Source organism: Choloepus didactylus, chromosome 14 (assembly GCF_015220235.1).
Source record: "Choloepus didactylus isolate mChoDid1 chromosome 14, mChoDid1.pri, whole genome shotgun sequence".
In the NCBI taxonomy this organism is placed as follows: Eukaryota; Metazoa; Chordata; class Mammalia; order Pilosa; family Megalonychidae; genus Choloepus; species Choloepus didactylus.
The window spans coordinates 85,517,214-85,542,878 of record NC_051320.1 but is presented as its reverse complement, the minus strand read 5'-3'; the positions used below and the strand labels follow the sequence as shown (position 1 = coordinate 85,542,878).

The 25,665-nt window shown below is 40.8% G+C and overlaps 1 protein-coding gene across 6 annotated transcripts in view; it reads left to right on the top strand.

Moving 5' to 3' along the window:
* The window catches only part of ASAP1 (ArfGAP with SH3 domain, ankyrin repeat and PH domain 1), a 377,838-nt gene that overhangs the window by 326,438 nt on the left and 25,735 nt on the right, over positions 1–25,665 (top strand). For 2 of the 6 annotated variants that reach the window (XM_037802368.1, XM_037802367.1), the window contains 8 exons: positions 1,499–1,685; positions 1,935–2,020; positions 4,675–4,790; positions 4,948–5,015; positions 5,949–6,056; positions 7,941–8,169; positions 20,378–20,416; positions 21,524–21,694. In XM_037802368.1, coding sequence (XP_037658296.1) covers positions 1,499–1,685; positions 1,935–2,020; positions 4,675–4,790; positions 4,948–5,015; positions 5,949–6,056; positions 7,941–8,169; positions 20,378–20,416; positions 21,524–21,694 — 1,004 coding nt within the window. The remainder of the gene's footprint in view (positions 1–1,498; positions 1,686–1,934; positions 2,021–4,674; positions 4,791–4,947; positions 5,016–5,948; positions 6,057–7,940; positions 8,170–20,377; positions 20,417–21,523; positions 21,695–25,665) is intronic. The other 4 variants (XM_037802371.1, XM_037802370.1, XM_037802373.1 and 1 more) reach the window with 2 other exon arrangements.

Below are 25,665 nucleotides of genomic sequence, written 5' to 3'. Positions count from 1 at the left end.
ATCGCAATGGTATCAGGCTTGAATCAGACTTTTAATCCTTAAGTCTGGTTCTCCATGCATCACCCAATAATATTTGCCTCTCAAAATTTATATAATTCACAAGCAGTAGGAGACTCAGAAGCCAGGGGTAGGCCACTCTTTCAACTATCTGAAAAAGTTTCCAACTCAGATGACAGTGGCCATCCTAAAAGGACTTGGCCTGAATGTAAAGGCCATCCGTGAATGTCAGATCTTGGTTACTTAGCAGAATCACCAAGTTACTGCATCCAGTCAGTAGGTTGGAAAAAGACTAAGGGCTGTGTGCCACTATCTTTTATTGTCAACCGAGAACGAAAGAGAAAGGCATCTGCACCATTTTAAACAGTGTTACCTGGCTGTAAGATGTAGGAAACAGCAGCAGCTATCACAGATGGAGTGTCTGTTTCTGAGCAAGATGTTTCCTCACTCTCAAGTTAGAGCCCTCTGAAGGAAGAGAGCACCTACTAGGTGCTGTGCATTCTTTAATTGAGCATATATCAATGAGTTCTTATCCCCATTTTCAGATGAAAAAACTGAGACTCGTGAAAATTAAGTTGTTTACCCAAAGTCTCACTGAAGAACTAGGATTTGAATCAGAAGTCCATTTATTGTCTTTATTAATTGGCTCACATCATTGGGAAATTCACAGTGTGAATTCCATGATAGCTGGATACAGGATTTCAAACCTGTCTGTCTCTGACTTTTGTCTCTAGTTCACTCTGAGCCAACTTACATTTCGGTCTTTCCCCAAAGGTAGCAGAGGAATCCCTGGCCAGTTGGCTTATGTACTCACCCCTGCTGCTGGGAGGTGGTCTCGGTCCCACCAAAACCACTTGACCTGGGAGTGGAGGAGAGGCTGGTGCTTGAAGAGGAGTGCCGCCTCTAGAGGGGAGGTACACCACGCCCATTCAGACTCCGGGCACGTTGTCCCCTGTGGTCTCGGGCTCCCAGGCTGAAACCTCCGCAGGGAAAGATGGCTCATCTTCATCCTTCTGGAGCTCAGTGCTTAGCCTGTGGGCGCTGCTTGAATGGCAACATTTCTGAAGCTCAGTTTCCTCCCCTCTAAAATAGGGAGTTGTATCTGATGACTAAAATACTTTCCAAAAACCTCTGCAAATTTTTAATACATCTTTTAGAGATTTTTTTAACTTTTTAAATTCTTAAATTTCTTTATATACTTATATGTATCTGAGTTTTAAGTAGGAGTAAATAGTGAATTTTTTGTGCTATTGCTCAAGATAGAAAAGCAATCTATTATCTCTGTGTCCGTAATTTCTTAACTATGTATTACCTGTATATATCAATAAGTACATACCAGTTTCCTCATTGGTCTATTGGAGTAAGTTGTTTGAATATTGAAAAGAAGTGTATCTTAATTGGAATAGCTCTTCAAAGAGAAATATTTTTCAGAAAAATGTAAACCTTTTTTAGCTCCCAGAAAATAAAAACTCTTTGTTCATTTCATTTTATTTTGTTCCAGGACTGCACGGAAAGAATATATCACTGCGAAGTATGTAGATCATAAGTTTTCAAGGAAGAGCTGTTCATCTTCATCGGCTAAACTGAATGAATTGCTTGAAGCCATCAGATCCAGGGATTTACTTGCACTAATTCAAGTCTATGCAGAGGGGGTAGAGCTAATGGAACCACTGCTGGAACCTGGACAGGTAAGACTTCACTGAAATCGAAGGATAAAATGTTACATGGAAAATCAAGGTAAAAGCTTACTCCTTTTATTGGCAATACCTTATAATGAGAATCTCCTACGTTGGTGACCATGTCTAAATTAGGGCAATTTGAGAATGAAAATAGGGTGCTATTAAAAATTACTTAGGGGCAACTAATATAAACAAAACTTCTGTAAGCAAACTAGGGCATATGGTTACCCTATTTATATTTGTCCTTTTCTTTTTTAGGAGCTAGGGGAGACAGCCCTTCATCTTGCAGTCCGAACTGCAGACCAGACATCTCTCCATTTGGTCGACTTCCTTGTGCAAAACTGGTATTGTTTTTGTTTTCTCTGTTGAGTTGCCAGAATGTGCCCTGTAGGTTAACACAAACCAGTCTATCAGTGGCCTAGATCAGGAATGGCAGTTTTTTCTGTAAAGAGCCAGATGGTAAATCCTTTAGGGTTGTAGACCATGTGGTCCCTGTTGCAACTGGTCACCTTTGCCACTATAATGTGAAAGCAGCCACAGGCAATATGTAAATGAATGAGCATGACTATGTGCTCTAGTAAAACCACAGAAATAGGCAGCAGGCCATGGGGGCCATAATTTATCAATCTCTGGCCTAGATAAAGGTAAAATCCTGTCTTTTTGTCTAAAACCTGCTGCATTAAGAAGAGACATTGAGAGAGAGAAGCCTTAACAGCACAGGTCAAACAGGTCTATGGATTTTCATTGTTGCATAAGTTCAATATAAGACAGCCGTGTGTGTGGCTGGTTCAGTAGCTAATTCAAACTTAGGGTATACTAATAGTGTAATATCAAGCAAAGAAAGTTTGGAAAGGGTGTTTACTCTAGAAAAGAAGAAACTTACAGAGGTCACCTAAAATATTTTCAGATATTTTAAGAAAGACACTATGTCTTCATGGAGCACCCAAATGCAGAAAAAGGGTGACTAAGGGGTAAAAGTTGCAGAAAGGCAGCTTTAAATTCAAAACTAGGAAAAAGTCATTGGTATGTATTAGAATTGCCTGAAAAATGAAATGGCCTTCCCTAGGAGTTGCTGAGCGGAGTTCATTTACTCCATTTTGAAAGAAAATTAGAGAAAGTAACGCTGAGACTTAAAATCAAGAGTATCTTATTTTTTTACAAGTATTTTAATATTGTTGGAGAAACATATATTAAATATTCTAAGGATGGTACTTAAAAAGCATTCCATGATAAAAACTCTTAATAAGATGACTTATTACATTTTTGCATAGTTTATTTTCCTTAATTATCAAAGTTCATAGAAATTCTAGAAACCAGTTAGAAGTATTAAGAGCCAGGTTAAAAAAATCACCTGCTTCCTCACCCAGAGGTAGCCACTGTTAATATTTAGGCACATTGGCTTTTTTCTTCTCTGTGTATTACATTTGCCTAAAGCAAGATGATCTGTTTTCATATCTCATCTGAGAAAAGAAAATGCTATGTATATTTCCTGCATTAAAGACTTTCAGATATACAAGGGAAACCTATTCAGACTTACAACAAAAGATTTTCAGGGTGTGAAGCCATTTATACATATATATATATGTCTTCTAACTAGACATTATAGAACTACAATGAAGAGAGTGTTCTAAAAATTTAAAAATCCTTCTAAAAATGCTTAATTTGTAATAATTATGATGGTGGTGATGAAAGAGTACTCACTTTTGAAATGCAAAGGTTGGTATTTTGGTTAGTAAGGCAAAGAAAAGCATAGAAAAAGTCACAATTTAAAAATGATAAAATGTCAGAGTAACATGATAAAACCCTTAAAATCATATCGATGGATATCATTAATGTAAAGTTCTATTAATTACCTTGCGAAGTGGCCCAGAATTTGGAAGTTATAATACTCTAGAAAGTGCATTTTTAACTTTCATTTTCTGAAGGGTAAAAAGTTAGCTATATAGAAAGGTTAGGAAATGCCATCAACGACTGCTGTGATATGAACACCAGAATTCTGTGTCTCTTTAGAACACGGCAAACAGAGCTCATGGCTCGTAGACAGAAACATGAACAACCCATTTCTCTAAAAGTTAGAAAATTGAAACATTCTTACTTTACTTCATAGTCTAATCAAACTCTAAAGGACTTGTTTTCCCATCATGTGTGCTCCTCCTTGATACATAAGATCCTAGGCACAGAAGCCTCTGTCGTCTTTGTTTTAATGGATCTGTCATCCTGGGTGCTTAGGATCCACTGAATAATCCCATAAGATCCTTCCTGATGAGACTGTTTCAATTCCCTAAATGTTATATATGATTTTTACTCTTTGTGTCCTGCTTAAATAAGCCATGATAGATTTCCATCTGTTGAGCAGATGCAAGATCCCTGAAATCCATTTGATTGCTCAGTAACACACCCGTCAACTTCCTTTCTTTCTTTTGCAAATGTCTATCACAGTAGCAAATGTTAGTATCTGCCGTGAGTGTAAAGGAAGGCATCAAGTACACATCAAGTACGTTTGCAGATACGGTGCAAGGACATAAGCGCATAAGCTGTGTTATATGAATGTCCAGGCCTCTTCATAGAGGTGATACAGTGTAATGGTTCAGTGCATTGGCTCCAGAGACAGTCTGCCCAGGTTTCAAATCCCTGCTCCATCATCCCCCAGCTTGACAATCTTGAAAGCAAGAATCTTAATCTCTCTGTGCTTCAGTTTTTGCACCTGTAAAATAGAGGTTAAAATAGTAACTACTTCATAGGATCGTTGTAAAGATTAAATGAGCTAATACATGTAAAATCTAAGAGACAGTATCTTCCCATAGTAAGTACTTTATAAGTGCTGGCTGTTATCAAGTTGTGTATAAATTTAGGTGTAAAGTTAGAAACATAATTTACCCTGTTTATATTAAGTAGGTCTCAAATTTGACTCTTTTAGTAACACAGAAATATGTGCTTAATCTGTAGCTCTTAGTGATAGAGTAAGTAATTTTTTCCTAATCATATCTTAATTTTTTAGTGGCAACCTGGATAAGCAGACTGCCTTGGGAAATACGGTTCTACACTACTGTAGTATGTATGGTAAACCTGAGTGTTTGAAGCTGCTTCTCAGGAGCAAGCCCACTGTGGATATCGGTAAGATTTTGGCCAGATGTCTCTTAATAACCATAAGAGCCTTTGGTTGGCTAAAACTGAGACTTCTGTGATGCATTGTAATTTGATAATTGTCCTTACTTTTTCAAGATGTGTCCTAAATAATTAACTTATAGAAGTTTATTTTTCCCCATTTCAGTCAACCAGGCTGGAGAAACTGCCCTAGACATAGCAAAGAGGCTGAAAGCTACCCAGTGTGAAGATCTGGTAAGCAAATATGGAAGTATACTTACTGATACACCATATGCCTTTTAAATTGCATTCTGGTATTAGAGATAAAAGAAGCATATTCAGGTTTTTGAACATTGGCTAAAGAAATTCAGACAGGCACTAAAGCTACATTCAAAAAACGGTAAATTTGTCATCCACATGTCATTTGAGTGCAGTTATGACATAGGAGCTGAAAGGCATTTTGAGAGGTATTATTACCAGATCGGCTAGTGGACTGATGTCATACTTTTTATTTGCCGGACCATTAGCCTTTCTCTTGAATTTAACAATAAAAAAGAATTATGTGGGGAGTCATTTTCAAAAATTAGGCCAGTAAAGTTCAGAATGTAATAATTTTCAAAATGGTATACACACTGCTACTACCCTCCTCCCCATCCTTCTGCACACACTCACCATTTTTGACCCAACTAGTTCTTGCTTCCATCTCTGGGTCTTAGCTGAGCATGATTCTCTTAAGCACAGAAAGGGATGAGATAGAAAAGAGGTGACACTCCCTTGAGTTTCTGTTAGGTGCTAAGTTTCAGGCTTAGCAGTTTTACTTTTTACTTCCGATAACAATTTTTTGAAATAGTTATTCCTGCCCCCATTTTATGAATAAGAAAAGAAGCCACTATTGAACTAGGACTGTCTGACTTTAAAGACCTACCTCTTGTACTCCTCTCATCTGATATTGCCTTCCAGTCAGAAATACACAATTTTTAAACTCACTTTAATAATATTAAGAAGGTTTTTCTGCCTGTAATTCTTTATAATTCCTCTTAAGCCAGTCCTGTGGCAGTCTAACTCGTGTAACCAGCGTGTCACCTGCCGTACAGCTACCGATGATTAATTTGAAACCAGGAATGAGGTGGAATTGCTCAGTGTTTTGGTGTTTGAATGAATTTTGCCTGCACTTACTTTTGCTTTCAGCTTTCCCAGGCGAAATCTGGCAAGTTCAATCCACACGTTCACGTTGAATACGAGTGGAATCTTCGACAGGAGGAGATGGATGAAAGCGACGATGATCTGGATGACAAAGTGAGTGTAAATAATGTCTCTGAATTTCTAAGCACTTCTCCCAGTTTTTCTACACTTCATGGAAAAGATACATTCTTTGTGAAATTATTTTGTTTTTATGGCCTGGTGTACAAGGGTGGTTTTTCTTTGCTCAGTCTTTGATCCTTGTTGGGCACAGAGTTTACCACTTAACAGCTAACTAGTGAGAGTAATAATAATAAAGTTGTCATTTATTGAGTCCTCAAATATGTACTAGGCAGTGTTAAGTCCTTTACAGATATTATCTCAGATCATCTTTACCCCAAGCCCATGAGGGTATTATTATTGTCTTCATTTTACAGAAGACAAAACTGACATACAAAGAGATTTTCAACTTCTCTAATGTCTCATAACTAGTAAAGACTTACTTGGGTATTAAACGAGTCCCGTCTGACTCTCTCATAGGTAGTTCTCAACTACCTCTGAAGGCTTATTTCGTTTATTCATTGGATGTGTACTGGGCGTCTTCTCTATGCCAGGCAGGAGGTAAAAAATGGTTATACAACAAGGAATAAGCATGTGCAATAATATTCCTTAGGTAATTATGGAAAAAAAAAATGGTTATGCAAAGAAGTCCTAAAGGCATTCACTGCTTTAAGAGGAGATACACCTAAGAGTTGAAAATTATATTACAATATGATGGGCATTATAGTAAGAGTTTGGGAAAAGTCCTGAGAGGTGTTCAGAAGACAGAGCAACTGTCTCAGCTTTGGCAGGCAATGAAGACCTTTTCAAAGAAAGCACATTTGAGCTGGGTGTCTAAGGATAGGTAGGAGCTCCCCAGGCAAGGAAGTGGGGAAGACTGTCTCTCAGCCAGGAGGGAAAGCGGCATGTGCCAAGGCAGAGGGTCCCAGTAGAGCCTGGCCTGTCTGTGGAATGCCTAAAAGCACAGTGGGTGAGGTGCTTTCACATGGGTGGGACAGGGAAAGGCAGGAGACTGCCTGCAAAATCAGTCAGGCTAGATCAGGAAGGAAGGGTATTGGGGGCCAAGTTTGGCCTTTATGCCATGAGCAGTAAGAAGCCAACAGAGGTTATTGTCAGGAGAGCAAGATTTTCTACAGCTCTGACTGCGATGTGGAGAGCTGGCTGGAGTTGAAAGAAACTGTGGAATCAGGGGACCATTTGGGATGCTAGTGCTTCAGGGGGAGATGATGAGTGCCTGAACCAGTGCTGGATTTGAGGGGCATTTCTGTGATACCCATACAGGGTCTTGTGACTACAGATCTGAAAGGTAAGGTTGGAGGTGAGGAGGATGCTGAGATATCTCACTTGGGAAGTTGAGTGGACGGAGGATACAAATACCAGAGATACTTCTTAGGCAGTTGAAAATGATTTGAGATCCAGGAGGTGGGGTTGTGTTTGTAGGCTTTTGTGTTGTCAACATGTGGGTGTCCATTGAAGCCATGGGTGTGGATGAGTTTACCTTCCAAGAGGACATGAAGTTTTGAGAAGGTGAGAATTGAGAACTCAAACATTTAGAGATTGAGCAGGGAGAGGAGACTTAATGCAGTATATTAGAAATACTATTCACATGTTCTGAAAATGTCCTGCCCAGAGAAGGTATCTGTTAATTAATAGTTAGATCTTGGCTGTGACCTTATTGTATGCTTCTGATACTGCTGCTGTCTAGCTAACTGCTGTTACCCTGGTGTAACCTGGTAATCATGTCATGAGAAGCAAAAATGCAGTTTCTGGATCCTTCTCTTGCACTGTGTCATTGCTGTTAGCTATCCTTGTGGCTAACCTCATCAAGTGCAGAGAGCTACCAGAACCCACATTAACAACTGAACTCTTCCTGCAGAGGTCCTTTATAGGCCCGAATGTAGTCCTCCATTGTTAGCTCACCACTGTTGTTTCATCTGCCAGCCGAGCCCAGTCAAGAAAGAGCGTTCGCCGAGACCTCAGAGCTTCTGCCACTCCTCCAGTATCTCCCCCCAGGACAAGCTGGCACTGCCAGGATTCAGCACTCCAAGGGACAAGCAGCGGCTCTCCTACGGAGCCTTCACCAACCAGATCTTTGTTTCCACAAGCACAGACTTGCCCACATCACCAACTGCAGAGGCACCCCCTCTGCCTCCTAGAAACGCCGGGAAAGGTACGGGCTTTGGAAGGGCTTTTGGACTCCATCCTCAAAGCTGCTAGCCTGCCCAGCTTTGCGGTCAGAATTGCAAGGCGCTTTTGGAGTGGCAGAGTGTGGAATGTGATGTGTGGTGTCAGCGGCACCTTGAAATCGGGGCTTTGTCACTTGTAGTGCACAGCAGCAGGAGAGGCACCACTGTAGGTGCTCCTTGTGCACTGTCACGTGTAAAACTCACAACAGTCCTGGGGGGGGGGGGTCTGTGCTGTTGTGCCCCTTTTACAGATGAGGAAACTGAGGCTTAAAGAGGTAGAGTGCCTTGCCCAAGGTCACACAGCTGGTTAAGTGGCAGAGCCAAGATTCCATTTGAAATCTGTGCACCTTTTAGGCTCCTTCGTCTCTAATATGGGGTGGGATAGTCCATTATTCTTTGAAAGATTACTCTATACTAAAATATCTATTGAAGATGTTAATGATAATAGTGTTAGTAGTTATGAAGCACTTGCCTTATGAGAGTCCCCAAGCCTAAGCATATTCTATAGATGAGGGGACGATGGTTCAGAGATGTTGAGTAATTTGCTTAATGTTCTCAGCTACCTTGGATTCTAACCTTGGTCCTGTATGGCCAGAGCCCACACTCCATTGCTCCACTCCCTTGCTCTCTGTTGAGGGTGTTTTTTCCCTTGAAACACTCCCTGGGAAAGAATGCTTACCTGAGGGCAAGGAGTGGAATCAGGCCTTGTCAAATGCCTCCACAGGACTAGCACCTCGGGCTAAGGGTCCAGCACCCTGTTCTGTAGCAACAAAGTGCTTTCCCTGCACACCACATCCGCAGTGTGAGTCCTGCTCAGAAAATCAGTTTGTTCCCACCTGTGCAGGGACTATAAGGACCAGAAATGCCAACTTGAAGGGGTCACACCAGCCAGGGATAAAACTGAGAGGTACCCAGAGCTGTAACTTCGGGAAGATCCCTGCCAGTCAATCCAAATGCAGGATTCCCCCTGTGTGCTCAGCTCGTAGGACCCTGGACCCAAGGTTCCATGGGCCTCTCAGTACACAAGGCCATGCCTATTCAAATCACACTGAGGCTGTTTTCTGGGAAATGTGAGCTTTATTCAAAACAGTGTTTTTTCAGAGTTTATTCTCCATTGAAATGGTGTTCTAAATGGGAGCTGTGTTCTTAGACCCCAAATGGCCTCATAGATTATAAAATAATGGAGAAAAGTTAAAATAAGGCTTTGGTATGAACAGTACTCATCGAAGATAACCAGTGACTGTAATAGTCCATGTAAGCCGGAGGTTTAACCCTGAAGTGTTATTCTTACCATTCCGTGAGTGCGCATAAATAAGGCATCACAATCCTTTTTAAATCACAAATCACAATTTTCTGATATGTAGTGTAAGAGTACTACATTGCTCCTTACTTCTGGGTAATGATATTCCCCATCAGGGTAGCAATCTAATAAGAGCAGAGGTAGCTTTCTGCGCCCTAAAGAGGACTATTAGAAACCCTGTTCTGAAGAAAATGACTGAAGACTCTGAGAGATTTTATATCCCCTAATTGTGGGATGCTACTTCATGGTAGTGTTTGGCCTGTCTAGACAAGCAAGGCCTATACATGTTCAGAGAGCCTGCAGGTAATTGAGAACCTTGAAAATGGTCTATGAGAAAGAATGACACCAGTGTTGTAGGGACCAAGAAGCCCCCTCACCTCCCTCCACCCCTAAAGGGGACACAGAAACCCATAAAATACACGATCTGACTCAGTGCCAAGCATATCTCTCCCACCTTGAATAAATTCTAACTAGCTCTTTACCAAAGGCCCAGAAGACAAAGACCAAATTATTTAGCAATCCAGCTGCTGGAACAAGTGCTTAAGGCATGGCCCGTAGCAACTGTGGTCCGCTGAGGATAGACTCCCTACTCCCCAGACCCCCCAAAAGCCCATAATTGAAAATAGAAACCCTCCCTAGTAAAATCAGAGTGTTCTTTGGACTGTTCAGAGCAGGACATCAGATTCTGAGATGTGGCCTGTCTGCCTGTGAGATGTGAGGAAGTAGAGTCTGCTCGTGACTTTTATGAGTGACTTGAAATGGACGATAGATCCTAGAGTTAGTTTGACTCATGTGGTATTATGTTTGGAAAACCAATATATATTAAAGTGGAGTTCTTAGAAGACACTGTGGAAGATCAGCTGATTCTCTCTGTGCAGAGATAATTCTCTTTTTGTGGGTCTTACATTTTTTTCACTTCATTCTTCTTGAATTGATAAAACTATTTGCCTGAAAACAAGGATGTCTTGAATCTCGTTTTGGTTGCTGATCCATGGCAAGTAAAGCAGAGTTCTCTATTTGCAGTGGAGTTTAGGGTTCCCAAAACGTGAAGAAACACTCACTATATCCCCACAAAAAGGGATACAGTAAAAGGCATATGAAGTTTAGAAAGAGTTATTCTGAATCCAGCTCAGAAATATTTTGAAGGAACTTCAACTGCATCATCAAAATTCAAGGAAGTCTGACCTAAATTAGTATCAAGCAAAGCTTACTTGTGACTGATCAGAGCCTAGAATACAGAAATTCAGAATTGCAAATGAATCGACCTTTAAGCCTATACAGAAACAGTTTGCTCCCTAATCCCTCTTCAGATGTGAAGTCGAGAGAGATTAATTCAAAGCTATCAAGCTAATTTAAGTATGCAGAAGTTTCTCGCACATGAACCTCAGCTCCTCCCCCACTCCACACTTCCCCAGGATTGCCAAATTACTTCCTTTGTTTTTTAATGCAATTTTATTGAGGTATATTCATGTACCATATAGTCATCCAAGGTGTACAATCAGTTGTTCAGTTTCATCATATTGTTGTGCATTCATCACCACAATCAATGTTTTGAACATTTTATTACACCAAAAAATAAAAATAATAACAAACATAAAACTAAGAGAATACCCAAAACATCTCATACTCCTTTTACTCCCCTGTTACTCATTTACTATTTTTCTACTCATCTGCCCATACACTGGATTAAGGGAGTGTGAGCCACAAGGTTTTCACAATCACACTCACACCCTACAAGTTCTATAGTTATATGATCATTTTCAAGAACCAAGGATACTGGATTGCAGTTCAGTTTCAGGTATTTCCTTCTAGCCATTCTAAGAGATTAAAAACTAAAAAGGGATATCTAGGTAATGCTTAAGAGTAATCTCCAGAATGACCTCTCGACTCCATTTGAAATCTCTCAGCCACTGAAACTTTATTTTGTTTCATTTCTCTTCTCCTTGTTGGCCAAGAAGGCTTTCTCAAACTGACAATGCTGGGTCCAGGCTCATCCCCGGGAGTCATGTCCCACGTAGTGGGGAAGGCAGTGAGTTTACCTGCTGAGTGGGCTTAGAGAGAGTCCACATCTGAGCGACAAAAGAGGTTCTCTAAGTGTGACTCTTAGGTGCAATTAAAAGTAGGCTTAGCCTCTCCTTTGTAGTAACAAGATTCATAAGGGCAAGCCCCAAGATCAAGAACTTGGCCTACCACAGTGGTAGTCCCCAATGCTTGCGAAAATATCAGGAATTCCCCAGGTGGGGTAGTTTAGTGTTTCCACATTTTTCCCCAGGCCCTCAAGGAGCTTTGCAAATACTTCTTATTCTCTGCCCAAATTTGTTTGGGTTTTATCAGGATTTCACACTAACCTCTACAAACCAACCAGATCTCACCCCTTCTTCAAGGTTCCATGTAATTACAGTGTTTGAATAAACTGACCATACAAGTGAAATTATATCACTTGCTACAGCAAATATAAATTTTTCACCAAATAAATGTTTTTTCCTTTGGTCTCACACAGAAGCTGAGGTTTTAACACGCAGTCAGTATCATCCTTTTCCCTTTAGTCTGTTTTACCTTAGTTCTAATCAAGTCCATTTTGTTCATATCTCTAATTGAAGTCTGATCTTTTTTTCAGTTTCTTTAACATTTGCTGCCTGAGGTAATGGCTGACATTCATAGCTGCTGAACTGTGACTCTGAGTCTCAGATGTTACACAGGTATCCGCAGTTCCAGGGACCAACCAGGTTATGCATAAACAGCTCAGCATCTAAGAAGTTAGAGATAACCGTTATAACTCATGAATAGATGTGACTGCTGTAAGAGCTTACAATCTAGGAACCTTTACCGTACGCCTTTCCGTGATAATCTAAGCTCCCAGATTCAGTTCTCAGTGTTTGCACATTATAGTTAGTCCATATTACTGAGGCGTTAAAATGTTTGTCTTTTTGATTCTGACTTATGTCACTCAACCTTATATCTTCAAGGTCCATTCACCTAGTTGCATGCCTCACAATGTCATTTCTTCTTGCTGTCCACTCAGTATTCCATTGTATGTATACACCACAGTTCATCATTCTGTTAATCAGTCAGTGTACCCTTAGGCCACCTCCATCCATTGCAAATCATGAACACCAGTGTGCAGTATCCACATGTCACTGCTCTCAGTTGTTCCAAGTATATACCCAATAACAGGGTTGCAGGACCACATGGCAACCCCATAGTTAGCTTCCTGTGGAACCACCACCCTGACCTCCAGCTGGGCTGTGCCATTCTACTTCCCTACCAACAGGGGATAGGTACATCCCTCTCTCCACATTTTCTCCAGCACTTGTATCCCTCTGTTTATTTTGTAAACAGTTCTATTCACACACCATTCAGTCCATCCTAAGTCAACAATCAATGATTCCCAAATTAGTTTGTTTTTAATCTTGAAGCTAAAATAATGTTATAGATCCATGGGGTTTTTAGAGCTAGAAGGATGCTGAAAGATCATTTAACCCAATCTGTAATCCATTTTACAGATAAGGAAACAACCCTTGTCACACAGGAAGTTAGTGGCAGAACCTGGATAGAAAAATAAAATGGACCTTAAGACTGTCAGATCAGATCTTCTAGTTTCTTATTCTCTAAGTTGAGGAAGATGATCCATCTCTGTCTTGCCTGCCTCATGGAATAGTCATTAGAATCAAATGAGACAACATACGGAGAAAGCATTTTGCAGACTGCCAAGCCCTGAGCTGCTATACAAGAATCCTATTAGGATTGTCAGGTCAGGCCTGTAGATTTTTCTGTAGTTTAGAAGAATGTGGGGGTAGTTTGATGTCATTAAAACCCTCCCACAGAACAGGTACTCGAAAACAGATATTGATCATGGTCTGTTTGCTTAATTTAACAATGTTTCTTAAATAATTCTAAACTTATAGAGCTAAGGCTTTCTCCCATAGTACAATTTCATTTCTATTAGATAGCAATGATAAAAACTCGTACCTGACATGGAGTGGCCACCTCACATGAGATTGTTGTGAAGATGAAAAGGGAGGTATGTAGAGCACTTAGCTCAGTGCCTGCCACATGGTAAGTGCTCCACAGAGGATATCTCTGCTGCCCTAGCTACACAGGTGGCGTTGGTGCCACGACAGGTCCTTGGCTTCCAAGAAACAGAGCTCTTTAGGGGCAGGGGCCATAGTGAAGTCACCAGGGCTCCTCAGGTAAAAGGTGTTCTGAATAGTGAAGCCTGGCACTTAAATCACAGACAGGATTTGCTAAGTAGATGAATGATAAATCGCCTTTTAAGAAGCTTATTTAATCTATGAGAAAGAACCAACTTTTAAGCTTTTCAAAGTGTGAACAACTGATATGCTCATTACTGTTCATTCCCATCTATTGATTAAATCAGTGCCCTAAGATCGAGATTGTGTAGCCCCTCTGAACATCATGTGACTACCAATAAGTATTAATCCTGCATTTCGTATACATTTTCTGTAGTGTAGACTTCCTTCTTCAAACAGGCCTTGGTCTGGTAAACAAGCAGTGGTCTGGACAAGGCAGCACAGAGCCTGGCGTTCTGAGAGCTGTGGTAAATGCTTGCTGAATGAATGCTCGGTGTCATGGGAATATCAAATGGGGAGATGCTATCCTTTGCCATCAGTTTAGGTGGAGACTAAATTACTGTCCTTAATCAAAGAATAGTTTGAGTAACAAACTCTCAAAGGCAAATTATTGTCTATGAAGCCAGACCATGGCTGCCTGGGCAGCTGTGGGCTCCCACAAAGCCTTTAAGACTGTATTTCCCCCTCTTCCAGGAAGCCTTCTTTCCTGTGCCCTGCTGAAGAGTCTGATTCCTTCCCCCATAAGTGCCTAATCCTGTTCCTGGACGTGTCTCATTTTAACATTTAGCCAAGCTTCCTGAGTTTCAGGGTATTTATCCAAAAAATAAGAATTGTATGTCTCCCTCGCTGGTGACTGCTTAGAGAAAATGAAATAATGTCTGTAAAATGATTGGCACGTAGCAGGCATTTGGTAACTGAGAGTTTGGTGACTCCTACTGCATGGGGATTCAGTTCAACAAATATTCTAGGTACTGGGGACAGGGCACACAGTAGAAAAGTGGCTCCTGCTCTGTCAGAGCTCGCACTCTCATGGGAGAGAAAACAATGACACAGTTCTTTAGGAGTTAGTGAAAGGACCGGAAGCTTTGAGAAAAGTTTCTTGAAGCAGCTGAGGCTTGAAAGAGGTAGGGCTTGAATACTTGGGAAGGAGGAGGAAAGGGATTTCATTCGAGGCTTACTAGTTGTCTATTGTTAGATGACAAAGTATCTCAAAACTTAACAGGCTTAAAACAACATTGATCATCTCAGTTTTTGTGGGTCAGGAATCTAGGCATGACCAAAAGATATCTGAATATGATTAAAAGGGGAAATGTTAGCTTGTATATATCGTAACAGAATAATAATAATCAAAAAAACCATGGAACTATACTACACAAAGAGTGAACCCTAAATTAAACCATGGACTTTAATTAATAGTACAATTATAAAAATGTGCTATTATCAGTTGTAACAAATGTTCCACACGAATGCAAGGAGTTGGCGGTGGAATGTTATATGGGAATCCTGTATTTTACGCATGATTGTTTTGTAAACCCATAACTTCACTAATAAAGAAAAAGAACTTTTAATAAATTTTTATAAAAAGTAAAAAGAATTGGGCATGACTTAGCTGGGTGTGGCTCAGAGTCTCTCATGAAGCTGCAAAGTGTTGGCTCCAGGCTCCATGGGGTGGATCCACTTCTACATTCACCCATGTGGATGCTGGCAGGGCTTGAGTCCTTACATGGCCTCTCCGTAGGCTACACATAACATGGCAGCTCACTTCTAGAGTGAGGGCTCCAAGAGGGAAGGGGCCCAGGATGGAAGCCACTGTCTTTTTGTGACCTAATCTTAGGACATCCCATAGTTACCGCTGCCTTCTGTTTGGAAGAATGAGTCAGTAAGTCCAGCCCGCACTCCAGGGAAGGAGATTATATGACAGCGTGCCTGCCAGGAGATAGGCCACTGGGGACTGTCTTAGAGGCTGCTGCCACGGGGGTTAACACAGTAGAGCAGGGAAAGAGAAGATTGGAAAACTCAGGTTGTGACCAAGTTGTTTAGAGATCCCTACCTGCATGGATAAAAAGATTGGATTTTACCTCATAAGCCAGTATTTCTAAAACTTTAATGTGCATACAGATCACCTGGAGAGATTATTTACAATGCAGATTTTTGAGCCCAAGCAGCACAGATTCTAATTCATTCTATCCTGGAAGCAAGCCCAGGAATACACATTTATTGCAAGTACCCCAGATGATTCTGATGCAGGCAATCCAAGAACATGATTTAAGAAACTGCAGTCAGCAGAAGAGGATCTGTTGTTTTTCATGCAAGGAAGATGTGTCCAGGTGTCTCCTGCCCCGACTACAGAGAAATGGGCATTGAATCAAAACATCTCTAGAACAGTGGTTCTCAATTCCAACTGCATGTTTGAATCACTTGGGGAATAGTGTAAGGGCTACATCCCCAGAGATTTTTGTGTCATTGGTATGGACATGGAGCTGGCATCGATGTTTTTAAGAAGCTGTCAAGGTGATTCAACACCTGCCCCCCACCCCCACCTCCCCAAGTTGAAAACCACTGGTCTAAGACCTTGCTACTCAAGTGTGGTCTCCAAACCAAAACCATCAGCATCATTTGGGAGTTTGTTAGGAATTGGGAATCTCGTGCACCACCCTGATCAACTGAATCAGAATCTGCATTTTAACAAAATTCTGGTGATTTATATGCATATTAAAGACTAGTCTAGGGAATCCATTGTTATTGAAAACTGTCATAGAGGTATAGACATATAAATCAGTTTTTCCCAAATGCTATCCAAGAATCCGTATTTGTAAAAAGTACAACAGAAGGGATCTGATGTGCAGCCAGGTTTGGGACTCACTGATAAATAGTCGGTTATCCCCAAATCAGGCTACAGATTATTTGTGTTAGTAATATAATAAATATTCTCAGTGAGGTGGGGAAAATAAAAAAGAATAAGTGACAGCCTGCCCCAGAAAAAAGTAGCCAGAGGAAGGAGGGGACACTCATAAAACTAAGTCACGTGTCCTGGGGGTTTCATAGTTGACTTGCTGAAAATCTTTCTGCAAAATGTTTGCAGCAGTTATGCCCAAATAGTTTTTTTTAATACATTTTTTATTGTGAAATTTAACATATATACATAACAGTGATAACTTTCAAAGTACTACAAATACAGTTTTGTAAGCATTTTATTACAGTTTCTCCAGCTTTCCTTTGAGGTCTGTGGCAGTAATTAGAGCAGAAGGAGAAGGGGAAGGAAAGAGAGGGCTTTCTCAGCATGTGACGATGGCCTTCTGTCTTGAAAGTGCAGCCTGCTTGATTCATGCTTGGCCAAGGAAATACCTTCCTATCAGCCCATACTGATGGTGGAATTTTTTTTTTAATCTGATGGGAGGGCTCCATATTAAAGCTTCCCATGAACCGTCTTCCTTGATTTATGCTGAGTTGGTGTGTGTGTGTGTGTGCCTATTTTTATCGGTCTCTCCTGTTGCTTTGGAATCTCCCTGCACTGGCCACCTTGCTGGCAGAAAGTGTTGCCTGTGTCTTTTGCCTTCAGCTGTGGCTGCTGACTCAGGCTAAGTCGCCTGACTTGCCAGGGTGTGGGAAGGGAAGGGAAGGAAATCCTTGTTGTGCTTCTTATGGAGGGCAGCATTTGGGAATGCATGAGTAATTGTTAAAGGAACCGACCCCAAGTTGCCAGCACTTTTCTCTTAATTGTCATAGAATTATCACAGAAGGATATTGAAGAACAAACAAAAGCTAATGTTTTTTGTGTAAAAATCAGTGGCGAGAGGGCATAGTGCAGTCACTCAGCCGGCATCTCACTGCTGGGTGGGTGACTCACTGTGGTGTTGTCTGCCTTTGTTTCCCCATCTGCATGTGGAGATGATTACACCCAGGTCCTCCTGCCACTGTGCCTCATATATGGCATTTAGTATATGTAAGTTGTACTTCTGCAGCCAGTTGTTTCAGACACTGTCAAGATGTTTTAAAGCCGTCTTCTAGGTCTTGTTTTTTGCTTTAAAATTTCGAAAGATGTACTTTTATTTGATCTGCCGCATGGAAGACCTCTGGGTTTTCTGCTTTATTGAAAACAGGATGCACAAGGACATTGAAAAAGAATCCGCCTTACTTAGACCACGAATGATTTCCATGGATGTGAATTTAGTGTGCAGAATGTGCCAGGGACTGGCCCTGGGGAGATACAACAATGTGGATCTTGCCCTAAGGAAGTTACTGTCTGGGAAGGAAGAGAGAGCATAGCTCTAATGCAAGGTAGAAAATCCTCAATGCTGTTGAGCCTTGTGAAAGTTCAGTGGTTGAAGCAATTGCTCCAGGGGCAAAGGGGATGGATTAGAAAAGACTTCTGGATAGAATTACATTTGTGCTGATCCTTAAAAGCTGAGGATGCAGGAGGGATAAAAGAATGAGGTTGTGTCTGTGAGTTTTCTAGCCAAGGAGAGACATGATGCCATTCACGGGAAGAGCAGCAGGCTGTCATCCTGGGAGTGCCTGGCCTTGAGTCACACGGAGCCGGATTCCTCATAGGCTTAGCCATTCGCTTGCTGTGACTCTGGCAAAATTCTAAAACTTATCTAAGCCTCGGGTCTTTTTTTCCCTTAAGATGGAAAATGATATTAATAATACTTTATAAAGTAAGTTCTAGATACAATGCATAAAAAGCTCCTTAGTTTTAGGTCAGATACATAGTAGTCAATAAATGGAAGATCTTGAGAATTCTAGAGAAGGAGATTTGAAAAGCATGCTGATTGTGATTTTAAGAAAGGGTTTAAAATATATATATATTATGTGTAGGTGAATAATTTTCCAGAAGGACAGTTTTCTGGGTTAAGGGGGTAGATTTCCTTCTTGTTGAAGATTTCCTTCTTGTTTAAGGAAAGAAGTAGAAGATAATCTGACATAATAGCCAATATTTGGTGGCAAGTGAAGTTTGGAGAGTTTTCTCCTACTTCCACAGGCCCCTGGCAGGAGAAAATTGGCTGGCTGAGTCACCTCCTGTATCTCCTCCACCACCTGTTAATCTTGCCTTCTCACCCCATTTTTTACTTGTGTTTGATGGTGAGTTTATTCTTATTTGTCTTGTTTTGCTTTGTTTTATTTCATCTTTTGTTATCCTGCCAGAATTGCTTTCTTGACTAAGCCAATATTCAGATGTATTTTGCAGAAAACGTCCCTTTCAGTGCTTAGGGGCTGGTTATTCGTTTTGGAAGTTGTCTGGACTCTTTAAAATCTTAAAAGCTTTTAAAGTCTGCTTTTCTGGGGTCTAATATAATGTTTCTCAACCTTTTTTAACTCATGCCCTACCAGCCAAGAAGATTTTGTGGCATCTTCCTTTCTGTAGCTTCTATTACAAAACAATAGGTGGGTTTGTGTGTTTGTTTTCCAAATATAAAATTGTGGTATTGAATATCCTTTTCAATCTTAACACTGTCCCTCCCTGCTACTCCCCCCACACACCCAATTTTGATCTGTCACCCTAAGTGTGAGACATACTGTCCTTAAGAATCACTGGCCTTAAATAGATGGAAGTAGAAGCTTATTCATCCATTTCTTTAATAAATATTTATTATAAATCAGGCCCGAGAAAAGCCTTATCTTAAAACCTACAATTCAGTGGGGGAGACAGGCAATAAACAAGTAAGCAAAGATACAAATACTTATTGATTGTAATAGGCGATATGAAGGAAGTAAGAAGTATGTAATGGCATGTGAAACATTAACCCCTTCATTTTTTAAATGCAATTTTATTGAGATATATTCACGTAACATACAGTCCTTCAAAGTGTGCAATCAGTTGTTCATAGAACTCTTTCATTTTTGAAATGATGTTTTAGGAGGACAGATTTTGCTTGGTTTACAGCACAGGTTGACTTTGATCTGATTACTCCTTGGGCCATTTATCTTACTCTGAAATCACATTCAGTACAACTTATTCAGAGACATAGTCCCATTTGTATTTTCTCTTTGGCAATTTTTGTTTCCAAAAATTTTTGTTTTCAGGATTTGGAACGTAATTAAATAACCTCTCAGGTGCACTTCATCGGAAAGTCCCTAGGTGGCGCAAAAGATAAAATGCTAGAGAATCTCACCATTGTCTATTATCCATTATCCATTTATCTCCAAGGGTAAAGTTACAGTTCCTTATACCCAGCATTTGTTGTTGTTTTCCTCTTGTGCCCAGCACCGGAATTGCTGCCGTGGCTCTCAGGAAGAGCAGTGTCGTGTAATGGGACTGGCCCTTTGCCAGTCCCCTAGGCCGGCCTTGTGGTCTCAGCCCAGCCCCACATGGCCTTTTAACCTTAATCATGCCAAGCCCCAGCTTTCTTGGCTGCAAAATGGGAACAGTAATTCTCGCTCCACATAGCTCACAGGGTTGTTAGGAAAATAAAGGAATCACATATGGATATACTTTGAAAACTGCAGAGCACTGTACAAATGGAAGGCAGTAGTAACAATTACTTTGTTGTTACAAAAATAAAATATTGTTTCTGAAACTGCAGTGACTGATGCTATAACTAGGCATCAATTTGGTGTAACAATAAGGCTTCTGTCATGTATCACATCAGTAGACCAGAGAGAATAAGGTGTGCAGCTATGGCCATTTAATCCTAAAGCTGTGATTAACAGCATTCACCCACAAAACTAGACTGTCTTTGAGAAATAATAGAAATAATGGTTTGAGTCTGTTTCGACTAGTAATTGATAATGGGAAATATCAAAGCTTATTTTACCAAGGAAGGAGGCCAGCAGTAATTAAGCTTTTCTTCTAACACACAGAATGTAAAAAGCTCTTTTGGAGCCTCTCTGGATCATCAGGTATCTACTATCCTGTGTTAAACATTTGGTGTGGCAGTGTTCTTAGCTTTTTTGTTTGTTTCTTTTCTTTCTTTTTTTTTGGCGGGGGGGTGGTGGTTTGGTTTTTGGTTTTTGGTTTTTTTATGCTTGCGGAAACAATTGCCCATGAACCCAGTTAAACCATATACCTGGTAATATTGTATTTCATAAAGAGAAGTTTGCCGAAGTGCAGGCATAGAGCCTGGCATGTATCAACCACTTGAATCAACAAAACCAACAAAGTATAGACTCTTGCTACAACAGCTTTTAAAAACAAACCCCAGTTTTTCTGAAAAATTAGTTCAAAAGTCAACTTATACACTGATTTTTTTTTTTTGCAGAATATTGGTATCATTTCTGCTCTCCTGTCTTTACCTCTGGAGAAAATTGAGTCTTTTTTTAGTCTGTAGAAATCAGTGTCTAATTTATATAACTGTTGGCCAGGATCCAGTATAATCAGTGATTTGTGATTTCAAGAACAATTCAGAATTGGAGATAAAAAGTTTTTTTGGATTTCTCTTTTTTCCAATTAACTCTTGACATTAGATCCTTCATTTATAGAAATATAAGTCTTTGTTTTTAAACTTTAGGCAAAGTTTGCTGACTAAATGAAAAAGTTGTAGTAGAAAGAAAAATCCTGTTATATGAGTCCTTATATTTTTCAAACTATGACCCATCGAAGGCTTAGTTTATACTCCACTCTTTCTCTATTGATTTTGCTGGCAATGCTGTGTGGCTTCCTCCTCAGTAGAATTTTGTAGTGATTCCAGTGAGTTTTTGGTTTAAAATGTGTGTTTTAATTTTCCCATACCTAAACGATGCTCTAAAACCATTAGCGTTCTCTGTTGACTGGCATTTTGTCCCTTAAAGACACATGCTCTCCTTTCCTTTGTTGTAAATTGTTTTTTATCAGCAATTTCTAATTCCCCACTTTGTGAGTTATTGGACTTGGGGTTTGGCCACCTCTGCCCTTTTGCTTTTTGTTTCTGTGTAGCACACCACGGTTTGGCATGTGGAAGTCTTTGGCTCTGGCTGCCCTGTGTCTGTGAGACAGGGATTAACCTCCCTGCCCCTCCGCTTCCTTCCTAGGTCCAGGTGGCCCACCCTCAACACTCCCTCTCGGCACCCAGACCTCCAGCGGCAGCTCCACCCTGTCCAAGAAGAGGCCTCCTCCCCCACCACCCGGGCACAAGAGAACCCTGTCCGACCCTCCCAGCCCACTACCTCATGGGCCCCCACACAAAGGCACAGTTCCTTGGGGTAAGTTATCCTAAAGTCAGGGCCAGGCATTGCCCAGGGCTCTACTGGGCAGTGGACAGGAAGCATTTTCAGAAAGTGCTAAATGGCACACACATTGGATGAGGACTCGAATGTGTATGAGAATGATTACCCCTGCCTCTTAAGGCCAAGAAACATACTGAAAAATACTTGGGACCACTAAACACTGTCAGTGGTGAAAAGGTGCTCAACATTTCTGGTGTCTCAGACACTGTGCTCAGCATTCCACAAAATCTCATTTAATCATAGTAGCTGCTCTGCAAGGTAGGTATTGTTTAACCTCCTTTATAGGAGAAGAAACAACGGCTTAAAAAAACAAAGTGTTCCATTCTCCTCACAGCAGCCTGAGTGACTTTTTTAAAAATATAAATCAGATCATGGTCCCTCCTCTCCTTACACCAAGGCATGAGGGCCCTGCTGATTGGGTTTCTTACCTATACCTCACAACCCCATTCCTGGCTCTGCTCTTGCCACACAGGGTTTCTTTCAGTCCCTGGGTACACCCTGTTCTTTCCCTCCTTTGGGCTATTCCACACTTTTGGAAAGACTGCTCCCCTTCGTTCTTCAGTTCTCAACTTGAATGCCTGTCTCCCTGATCCTCCACTTTAAAGAAGCTTCCTGCCTACCCAGTTCCTTCGTGGTACCTTATCACAGTTGATAAATATTTTATTTATGTTTGTTTCCTTGTTTCTTGGGTCTCTCACCCCACTCGAATCTAAGTTCCATGTCAGCAGGGACCTTGTCATCCTCGTTCTTGCCTGTGTTTTCAGGGCCTAGCAAGCAGCAGGTACTTTGTAACCTCTTGAAAGTAAATGAACTGACCCAGAATCATTAGAGTGACCACTTCAGTGACATTGACCGTGAGTAACAAATACCTGTTCACACGGTACACAGCTTTCCTCTTTCTCTGCCTTTTAGCTCACCAAAACTCTTTACTGGCCTGCTGGCAGATTAAGGGCAAAAACCAAGTCTCTTGAGCACCATTTCCCAATGCCCAGCAGTGGCCTGGCCTCTTACTGCACCAGACACACTGTGCCAAAGGAGCGTGCTAGTTTGCAGATCTCTCATGTTCCTTCCAACAAGTATTGCTGCAGCTTTCTTTTTCTTTTTCGTTCTTCTTTAGCTTTTGTTTCGTGTTTTTATAGTACTTACACTGAGAGGTAATTTTTTTACAGTCTCTTCAAAAGCCTATATCAGGAATTCTGAATTTTTGAAGTTTTTGGAAAAAGCCATACTACCCTTTGTAGATTGGCACAGCTGTCTGTCGTCTGGCACAAATGCCAGGGAGTGTATGTCTGTCTTCTCCCTCACTGTCTCTCTGGTGTTCAGCTGTTCATTCCTTGACTCAGCACACTTGTTTTGGGCATTTACTAAGCCCAGTGGTTGGACCTTCTCAATCCATATGCTCAAGGAGCTCATGGTCCAGTGAAGGGGACAGACATATCAACACTCAGTTAAATGTCTGTGCTTTACTGATAGGGTCAACATGTTAATGAAATATTGAGGAAATGCTGGATAGAATAGCTTAATCATGTTTCATGGGAAAGCAAGGGAAGGCTTTCACAAAGGAGGAAACTTTGAGATGGATTAACAGATTAGTTTCTAGGAAAAACAAGCAAGGAAAGCAGAGTTGAGGCCTGTGGGCACTGGCACACATATATTTAATATTGAGGAGGTCTTTGACAGTGATAGAAGTTGTCTTCTAAGACCTTGAGGAGTCTCCATATTTCATCAGAAATGATTTTCCCCCAGATAACATTCTGTTGAAAGTCGTAACTTGCTTGCAGCTTTTCATACCACAAATCACAATTCAACCTTCTTTTCAAATTTCGCTAAACAGTTAATCCTGTTGTTTGGCCAGTTTTGGTTTGGTTTGGTTTGATTTGGTTTGTTTTTTTTTGTTTTGTGTGTGTGTGTGTGATGTTCTCTTTTTTTTTTAATGCAATTTTATTGAGACATATTCACATAACTTACAATCCTTCATAGTGTACAATCAGTTGTTCATAGTATCATCATATAGTTGTGCATTCATCACCATAATCAACCTTTGAACATTTTCATTACTCTAACAATTAAAATAAAAAAGAACATCCAAAACATTCCATTCCCCTCCTCCCCCTATTGTTGATTTACTTTTTTTTAACACTCATTCATTGTTTAACTTTATCAAAAAATTAAAAAACAATAAAACATTTCAAACCAAACCAAAACAAAGGAGTAAGAAAAAACAAATAACCTAAAATAAGTACATTGCTTCTAACATATTCCTACAATACCTCAAGAAAATTTAACAAACCATAACCAAATCAAAGAATAAGAAAAATGACCTAAAATAACTACATTTCTGCAAACCTGCCATACCCCCCAAAAATTAATAAACCATAGTCGTTCCTGAGCATTCCCATAACATTAAGTTTACCCTCCGTAACTTATCTGTTCTTACTAGATTATCGCTCTCCCTTCACTATTTGCTGTCTATTGCTAGGTCCCCTACATTCTACAATATAAACCATTTATTTTACATTTTTCACAGAGTTCACATTAGTGGTAACATACAATATCTCTCTTTTTTGTGTCTAGCATCATGTCTTCAGGGTTCATCCATGTTGTCATATGTTTCACGGCATCGTTCCTTCTTACTGATGTGTAGTGTTCCATTGTGCGTATATACCACATTTTGTTTATCCACTCATCTGTTGAAGGACATTCGGATTGTTTCCATCTCTTGGCAATTGTGAATATTGCTGCTATGAACATTGGTGTGCCGATATCTGTTCATGTAACTGTTTTCAGATCTTCCGGGTATATACCAAGAAATGAAATTGCTGGATCGAATGGTAACTCTATATCTAGTTTTCTAAGGAACTGCCAAACTGTCTTCCAGAGTGGCGGTACCATTATACAGTCCCACCAACAATGAATAAGAGTTCCAATTTCTCCACATCCTCTCCAGCATTTGTAGTTTCCTGTTTGTTTAATGGCAGCCAGTCTAATTGGTGTGAGATGATATCTCATTGTGGTCTTAATTTGCATCTCCCTAATAACTAGTGAAGATGAACATTTTTTCATGTGGTTTTTTTGGCCAGTTTTTATTTCTTGTAGTTTATAATGCCTATATTTACCTTAAAGTTTCCTAATTTTCTGTTTCCTGGCTTCAGGATCATCACTTTCTTACACTTCTGTTCTTTCACATCACTCATACACAGGACTAGCAGTGGCCTTTGTGTGTGTGTGTGTGTGTCTGTGTGTGTGTGTCTGTGTGTCTATGTGTGTGGTGGTGGTAGGGCCATTTTTCACTAAGACACAAGGTCATTAGCACTTTTTGAGAGTTTACTGCCCACCTGACAGAGAGCCGGGAGCAGCAGAGCCCAGCAGAGACGTGGGCCCTAGGCAGTCTGCTGGTCTGCTGATTTCTCTCACCACTTAAGAGCCTCTTGCCTGCAGCCAGCCTTGAAGGACAAAAATCAAAACCTTTCCTCAGTAAAAATGACAATTCCCTACATGTTGCAGATGTTGGGAGTTAATCTCAACCCCAAACGGTAATTCTTGAGTCATCAAGGTTGTTCTTTCTGTGTTGTTGTATATGCACATACGTGAGATGCACTGTAAGGCATCTGCAGATACAGGTCAGTAACAGGCATGTGTGCACATACTCTGCTGAACTTTTCCTCTTCTCACTAGGCACGTTGAAGTCACTCTGATCCTGGTGTTCATGCGCCACATTGTGTGACCACTGCTTGGTTTCATCCCTGCCCTGTCTCCTGCTGACATTATGTCACAGAGGCCAAACCCGGGGGCCAGCCTGGTTAACAGTGAAGCGCATAGGGAATCAGACTCTGAGGCTACATTCCTCTATGATGCCAGAGATCAGGACCAGGGCTATGGGGTAGTCACCATGCACTGGGAGACAGCAGAGGAGCAGCCTCTTGGGGCTCCCCAGGCCTCACCTCTCC